This window comes from Pyrus communis, chromosome 5 (assembly GCF_041283825.1).
Source record: "Pyrus communis isolate YQ-2024b chromosome 5, ASM4128382v1, whole genome shotgun sequence".
NCBI classification, from domain to species: domain Eukaryota; kingdom Viridiplantae; phylum Streptophyta; class Magnoliopsida; order Rosales; family Rosaceae; genus Pyrus; species Pyrus communis.
This window is the reverse complement of record NC_142569.1, coordinates 31,173,923-31,182,361: the sequence shown is the minus strand read 5'-3', so window position 1 is coordinate 31,182,361 and position 8,439 is coordinate 31,173,923. Positions and strand designations below refer to the sequence as shown.

Genomic DNA, 8,439 nt, shown 5'->3' with positions numbered 1-8,439 from the left:
ATACTCTTTAGTAAAACATAATTTTGATAAATCATAATTATAGAAATCCGGAAAAAAAACATATTATAAAACATATTAAATGCACGAAATATGAAATGCATCCTAGGCTAATATTTTATAAAAATATATAAGTTTAGAAGGGGTCCACTCACTAGTTTTTCCATTGCCTGAAGCCGCTCGAACTATCGAGGATGTAATCCTTTCCCGCTAACGCGCCTAAACACAAATAGGGACCTTTTAGTAAAACTCTACTAAAATGTAATAATTTTGGAAAACGGATGGTGGACTCGGATTCGGCACGTCTAGGAATCGTGGGTTTTTCCTCCAAGCGCCGTTGCATGTGGCAGTCAGCCGCCCTGACTCGTCGGAAAATCCAATTACTCCAAAAATTCTCAAATTTTATAGGAATGAAGATCTCCATTAGTGGAGCAACTTTCATACCTGAGACTAAGGCCAATTTGGCCGGGAAAATCCCCAATTTCACTATAACCCATCGGAAACCCTATAAAGGGTGTCCCTTGATTTGTCCTCAAATCGACTCCGACGCTCCAACTAATGATTGGGCATTGTTCTTGAGCTCAAAGGAAGTACATTAGTGGTGGAAATTAATCGGAATCGTTGCAGGAATGGCGGATCGCCGTCATGAGACCCTCAGCGCCACCGTGCGTGTTCTTCACAAAACTAGGGCCAAAACCCATCAATAATTGGTCGAAATTGAATAGGGAAGGCCAGTGTCAAGTTTCCAGGTGGTGAACTGGTGAAAATCGCCAGAAAAAACGACGAAAAACCGCTGGATATAGCTTCGAATCAACCGGGTCCCACGGGTTGGCTAAGGGGTAACCAGGTCAAGGGTGGTCCAGTGCATCCCCTCTCTCTCCTTTCCCCTCCTTTCTTCTCTCCCCCATTGGTCACTTCCCTTTTCCCTCTCTTCCTCATGGGCCGATTTCCCTCCCTTTTCTCTCCTTTATTTTCCATCTCCACCGAGCATCTTTCATTTCCTTTAATTTAAGCCACAAACGTGGCTTTCCAAATTTTGCTCTAAATATCTGGAGCATTCCAAAAAATAATAAATTTACAATTTTACCCTTAATTTCATTCGTTAATAACTCCTTCATTATAACTCTAAATCACGTTCCGTTTGAACCCACGCGTTCGTAGCGACAAGTACTACAAGATTACGCCAAGAAAATTAACCTTACCTGACACGATAAGGCAATCAACATAAGTCAACGTATTTGCCTCGAAGCGCATTTTTCTTAAATTCACTTTTTAAAATTATTAATACTATAATTTTTCGGGACGGGTCCAAACTGACATGTCCCAACCCCGATATCCCCAAATACCAGGGTAGGCACGTGTTGGCCGACTCTTGAGGGTGACGAAGCCATTACAAACATGCATACCAATTAAATATGTAATTAGAAAGACATAAACCGATGCAGAATCGTGTTCAGAGCATACAACTACTAAGAATAATATGAAAGGATTACTAAGAAAAGATATGAACAAGGAAATGATACCTATACTGAGAAGACTCGAGGATAACTAAGTCGAATAGCCCTGATGCTGGGATCATGTGCCTCGATCCTAATTCCTGAGGGGGCGCAAAACCAGAAAATGTGAGTGGACCAAGTTTATAATAATAATACTAATAATAGGAAAATATTTTATTTCTAAACATAATAACCCCTTGTTTTGAAAACACATATATAATTTTTAGGGACGAGTTGTTACATTTTTTATTTTTTGTGCAGCAAAGAAAAATACCCTGGGACCTTGTCACCAGTTGAAGACGGCGAAGGTCACCCACGTGACCAATGGACGTATCACAATCGGATACGACGACCGGCATTGGGCTGCACCAATGGTGGAGTAGCATAGTGCATTGGCTCACGACATTGGTCACGTCGTTCGGACCTATTGCCCTATGCAGTGGAAGTCTTGGAAGGCAATGCTAGACGAGGTGAGGATGAAGGTGCGTGAACAGTTGTCGGTAAATATCCTACCTTTTAATTGTTTTCCTTCAAATTTTAATATTTATGTTACTTAATGTATGTAATTAATTTGTTACATTGCAGGCGAACTCCAATTTCGACGACATCAATGACGATATGTTGGCATACGTCAACAGGCTATTCGCTGAACAGTACAAGCAGTGGAAGAGCAACCTGCACCAATATTTTGAGACATTTGATGATCCGCAGGTCACTCTTGAGAAGGGTTGCCCGAAGGAGCTTAAGGATCAGGAAGATAATTGGGTGTGGCTCTGCAGTCATTTTCAGGAGCCCTACTATATGGTACATTTTTTATATTAAGTTTAAAAGTATTATACGTTTCTTACTAATGTTTATTGATTTTTTTTATATTTCATTTAAATTAGAACTAATACGTTTGTATTTTGTATAACAAAAGAAGGCCAAAGCCAACAATAGCAATTGGGAGAAAAAGACTCTTCTCCACCATTCTGGTTCGAGGCCCTTCTCATATAAGATGGAGGCGCGACGACAAGTAATAATAAAGTTTTTCATATTCAATTTTTAATATGTCAATAATATTTTTTTTTTTTCGTACTAACAATTTACGTATCTTGTTCTATTTAAGGGGGTTCAAAATTCCCCGAGATTGATGTCTTCAGCGACGTTTATGTTCGACCCGGGGATGAGTTGGTCGAGTCACTTCATGTAAGTATTCTTCAATTGTAATTAGTATCTTACGCATTTAAGTATCATGGTTATTATTTGCATGTTATTATTAATAATTTCATGTTATATTACACAGGTGAAGATGATGGAGAAGAGGCAGTTGGTTCTTCAGGAGTCCGCCTCCCAGTTTCCTCCTAAGACTCCGCTCGAGTATGTGGATCCCCCAGAGGATGCAGGGTTTCAGATCCTTACAGAGACCTTGGATCAGACTCTCGGGCGGAGGCTGGGGATGTATTGTAGGGGGATAGGGAATGCCCGACGGCAGGAACTTAGAGCCTCTTCATCATCGCAGTCAAAGAGTCAAGTGACAAGTTTGACAGCAAAGGTGGCCAATCTTAAGACTGAGCTCACCTCGTATAAGAGCCAGATGTCACAGATTCTATAAGCCCTCAATCAGTCCGGCATTTGTCTCCTGGATCTTTGTTCGCCGTCAACATTCGAGCCCCTCCAACCCGAGCATGCCCACAACTCTGCCCTTTCGATCTCTGAGCCCATCCCCAACCTCGAGACCTTTTAATCGCCTCTGAATGACAACCCTGTAGATTACGCCGCATTATTTTCTTAGTTTTTTACTCCTTTACTTTTTAAACATTTTCCTTGTATTTAAATAAATTATTTTTCTCTTCATTACATTTTTAATTGCAATTTAATTTTATTACAAAATTAAAAAAAACAGAACAAAAAAAATTAAATATAAAAAAATATTTTTTTTTATTTTTGCGCGACGAATACCTTTGTCTCACAAAATTCTAACGACTAACAAGGTTTTGTCACACAACTGTAAACTGTCATCGTGAAAAGTTTTGAGAGAAGAATACTAGTCGTTCCACGTTTGTATCCTAATATTTTGTGCGACGAACACATTCGTTCCTATAAATTTTGTGACGAACGCTAAACCGTCACGCCGCGTTTTTGCGACCAATGCTATTGTTCGTCGCGTAAAGTCTTTCTTCACGATCTTTGTGCGACGGATTCTGCACAACGAAGTTTCCGTCGCGCAAATATTTGTGTAACGGAATGACACTTTACGCGATCAACTTTTGTACGTCACGCAAATAATTAAGCGTGTAACAGAATGACACTTTACGCGATCAACTTTTGTACATCACACAAATAATTAAGCGTAGTAGTGGCAGCAGATCAATCCTGCAAGGTCTAACTGGTTATGCCAAGCCTAGGGAGCTCTTGGGTATAATGGGAATATCTGGCTGTGGCAAGTCCACTCTTCTTGATGCTTTAGGAGGTAATGATCGACACCCTCCTTAGTAATTCATTCCAATTTCCACTCCACGAAATATAACTTCAGCATGGTTTAACGATAGCATGCAGGTATAGAGATCAGTATCTGGATGTTATTTTTTGGTTGTCTAATCAGACAACATTTAATAACTATTGTGAGGAATATTAGAATCTCGCCTTGAAAATTTGACAAAATAAATATACAATGTATAAAAAAAGGTTTTAATTCTAATTATTAAGATTTTAGAATTGGGTTAGCAAACGATTACTAATTATATTAATATTGTTGTAATTTAATTAAAAATGGACAAAATCTAATAGGCATTAGATTTTATCACAAAAAAAAATATTGATATTAAATGAAACCATGTAATTACATTAAGTTGTGTATTTTTGTCAGACTTTCAGTTTGAAATTTTCGACAGGCCCCTCATGTAAGACCAAACTTTTATTAGTGAGTCACATGAAAATAAATATAAAATGTTGATGTAGTTTAATCGTGACTGTATAAAATAAGAGAAGATGAAAATGCATGGAAACTAAGAGGGCAGAGAAGCCTGGTTCATAAAAAAATTATGTTAATCGACGACTGAACGATTTGAGGACAGGAGAAACTCCTCTTTAATCTTGAGGACACAATCATTTCTCAATTAATTAACATCATATGAAATATATATTTCAATCATGCAATTAAACTATTTTAGTAGTGTCTTAATTGTCTCGTCCTTCAAATCAGATTGACTCACAGACATGGCTATTCTCCCACAGTGTATTTGTTTATGACGATGTTACTATTTCCACGTGGCAAGCTCCTTTCCTAAAGCCGTCTAACATCTTCATAAACAAATACACTGTGGGAAAATAGCCATGCATGTGAGTCAATCTGATTTGAAAGACGAGAGAATTAAGACACTACTAAAATAGTTTAATTGCATGATTGAAATATATATTTTATATGATGTTAATTAATTGACAAATGATTGTGTCCTCAAGATTAAGGAGGAGTTTCTCCTGTCCTCAAATCGTTCAGTGGTCGATTCACATAATTTTTTTATGGACCAAGCTTCTCTACCCTTCCAGTTTTCATACATTCTCATCTTCTTTTATTTTGTGCGGTAATGCTTAAGCCGCGTTAACATTTTATATTGATTTTTTATAAAGATGATAAGACAAAAAACAATAGTGATATCAAATGTTGACGTGGCTTAACTATGACCGTACAAATAGGAGGAGATGAGAGTGTATGGGAACTGGAAGGGCAAAGAAGCCAGGTCCTTTTTTTATAATTAGATACTATAAACTTGTTCGTAAATATTATTTTTATAAAAAAATAAATTAAAACTAAAATTGTTTAATCAATTAATTGTGGCAAATGTATAGACGGTTTTTAATGTTTTTACTGAATATATCCATCTATTTTTATATAGTTCAGATTAACTCATATTTTATTGATTACTTACAAAAGTGATTTTTACAAAGTATTTTATAATATAAATAATTGCAATCATAATATGCATAAAGTTTCGTAAAATCGGTCATGTTATGACTTAAGGAGGAACGCTCCTTGTCCATTGCAGAGTCAAACTAATTACTATTTTAATTAGTTGGAATATATTAACGACCATGTGGGATCATGGGTGTGAATTAACAAACCCTATGTGCATAGGCACTCTAATTTACAAGTCATGTTCAAACACTGCAGGGACATTGATTTCAAACACAAGGCAAATAGGGAATATCCTAATCAATGGGCATAACCAAGCATTGGCGTATGGAATTTCAGTGAGTGTGACTTCAATAATACATATATTCAACACTACATGCGTTTGTGTTTTAACTGTTAGATTTAATTTATAATTATTTAAATCTTCTATTTTCAATCTCAATCATTCAATGCTATGCAATGTCTTGAAGAAATTTCCCTTAATTTTTCACACTTTTATTTCCTTATTTTTAACAAATCACATCTACTTACCTGCGGACATAGGCATATATATGTCACACAAGATGATACTCTAATGATGACATTAACCATTAAAGAAGCAGTGTGTTACTCTGCTCAGCGGCAATTGCCAGACACCATGGCCAAGTCAGAGAAGAAAGAGAGAGCAGAAGTCACAATTAGAGAGATGGGTTTGCAGGACGCCATGAACACAAGGATTGGAGGTTGGGGAGTTAAAGGCCTTAGTGGTGGCCAAAAGAGAAGAGTCAGCATTTGCATTGAGCTTCTCACAAGGCCTAACTTCTATTCCTCGACGAACCGACAAGCGGCCTTGCCAATGCAGCTTCTTATTATGTCATGAGCAGAATTGCAAATCTTGATAAAGGTGATGGAACTCCAAGGACTATTGTTACATCCATCCACCAGCCTAGCTCTGAAGTCTTTCAACTTTTCGATAGTTCTATATCGAATTCTGTTCTTGGTTATCATAAAGACTACAGAGAAAGTAAAGACTATTACAACAGCTCTTCTGCCAATGCCTCCCAAGCGAAGCATGCAAGTACTGGTTAATCCATCCTCTACGCATGTGCATGGAGAGTACCACTCGCACAATGTCATACAAAGCCGTGTGAGTAAAGAGATATAGGTACTTCGATCAATATTGGATTGAAATTGGGGATTTGTACATAACAATATTAAAGTTTTACTGTCGGAAGAACTTACCACAATGTTTCTCCTTATGTAATAAAATTTATTTTCAAGTTTTAAGATTGATTTGGAATCATTTGGTGAAGGTTTTGATTCAATTCATCGATATTTCGCTACAATTTTACGTCTAAAGAAGATCGAATTGACTTTATGTTTTCATATTTTTGTTGGTATTTTCTTTTTTATAAAATAAAATTGGCCATAATGCTCCTCAGTATGCAATAAAATATTAAGGAATGTTAGATACCTTCCTCATTTGTCTTTATTTACTTACCTTCCCCATTTGTGTTTCCTTATTTACTTTCGTCACGTGGAATCAACTTACCCTTACATCTATGTATTGAATGTGTAAAGAAGTTTATTCTTCTTTTTTCAAATACGCCCCTAGTTAATATTTCAGATTTTAATCATATTACTTCTCTTTTTTATTAAAATTTATTTTTTAAACATTTGTTATTTGTTTTGGACTTTTTTTTTATATATAAAAAGATTCTGTTTTTAAGCTCTTGGTGGAGTTGTGGCCTCCTTCTCCCCATTTTTTTTTTTTTGTTGTTTAAATTTATTTTTGACATTTTAATTTTTTTTTGCTTTGCCATCTTACGAGAATTTTAGTCTCCACAAAAAAAACAATATTGGTGGTCACTGGTTACTGTTTATCAATATTCAAGCATTATAATTTACAAGCCTCACACTTTTATCTAGTACTAAAAAAAAAAAAAAAAAAAAAAAAAAAAAACAAAACAAAACAAAAGAAAGAAAGAGGCACTGAAATACCAACTTTGTGAAATTCATGTCAAACGATTTGCGCAAATTGTTATACAAATAATGCAATTAAGCAAAGTGAAACAATCCACTCCCCAATCCTTTTAGTGTAAATAATATCCTTTGTGAAAAAAAAAAAGTTCAACAATTAAAAAAATCTTATATTAGCATTTTTGATCCTCTTCATCGTTGTTTCCCATTGTATTTGTATGTAAGCAGTTCAAGTAGATCGACTTTAAGTGTTCATGCAACCTGTTGCTATTGTTTTCTCAAAACTGACACATATACTCCTTCTAATGTAATAAAATGTATTTCAATTTTCGAAACTAATTCAAAATTATTTTGTGCAGGTTTCGATTCATATCGCTGGGATTGACACAAATGCTCCTTTTGTTCACACTTGTCGTTGCTATTTTTTGGGTAAAACTTGACCGCAAGTGCTCCTCCCTATGCAATTTAATGAATTTCAATTTTTGGGATTAATCTGGAATCATTTTGGTGTAAGTTTCGATCCACTTTGTCGGTGTTTCATAAATATATCAAGTCGACTTTAAGCTTTCGTGCTTCTCATTGCTATTTTCCCATAAACACTGGCCGCAATGCTCCTTCCTATATAACAAATTGTATTATAACCTGATTAGTGTGTTGTTTCCTATAAATACCATATCATTTTGTGTACCGGGTAGTACCATAAATCGGTAAGTTGCGAAACTCGTACAAATGACTATAGGACAACATATGTGAATCAGTTTTAAAACATTAATTTATAAATTTCTACAAATATATTCAAACCTCACTCGAAAACTCAATTGATCCACATATGCATTTGATCTTGGTAACCAAATAACCTAAATTAATACCCACTTCAGTACATATTTGTACTAGTTTAATTAACTAATAATTAACGACTATCTAATTAATCTCACCTTTAAATTATTAATCTAATCAATTAGCTTCGTCACTCATTGTACTTATGTGGATATACTAGTGCGATTTATTAGGTTCTAATTAGCTAGGTAATGGACATACAATTAGTACTAATGTAATAGTGAATTAAAATCGCCTTTTAATTCTCATTTGGTTAAG

The 8,439-nt window shown here is 35.5% G+C and overlaps 1 protein-coding gene and 1 pseudogene across 1 annotated transcript; both read left to right on the top strand.

The window, feature by feature from the left end:
• The first annotated feature begins 1,927 nt into the window (after positions 1-1,927).
• Positions 1,928-3,087, top strand: LOC148697139 (uncharacterized). The gene is made up of 5 exons (XM_088693461.1): positions 1,928-1,993; positions 2,079-2,297; positions 2,413-2,506; positions 2,599-2,681; positions 2,779-3,087. The coding sequence occupies exons 1-5, from the start codon at positions 1,928-1,930 to the stop codon at positions 3,085-3,087; spliced, it is 771 nt and encodes a 256-aa protein (XP_088549587.1).
• Positions 3,088-3,623: 536 nt separating this feature from the next.
• LOC148697138 (ABC transporter G family member 1-like) lies at positions 3,624-6,554 on the top strand (annotated as a pseudogene).
• Positions 6,555-8,439: the final 1,885 nt, after the last annotated feature.

What these genes read in the sequence shown, in the direction of transcription:
- LOC148697139 (XM_088693461.1), top strand. Translation starts at nt 1,928, where the DNA reads ATGCAGTGGAAGTCTTGGAAGGCAATGCTAGACGAGGTGAGGATGAAG. An exon ending in TAAGATGGAGGCGCGACGAC is followed by an intron (nt 2,507 to 2,598) that starts AAGTAATAATAA and finishes CTTGTTCTATTT; the next exon opens with AAGGGGGTTCAAAATTCCCC. An exon ending in AGTTGGTCGAGTCACTTCAT is followed by an intron (nt 2,682 to 2,778) that starts GTAAGTATTCTT and finishes TATATTACACAG; the next exon opens with GTGAAGATGATGGAGAAGAG.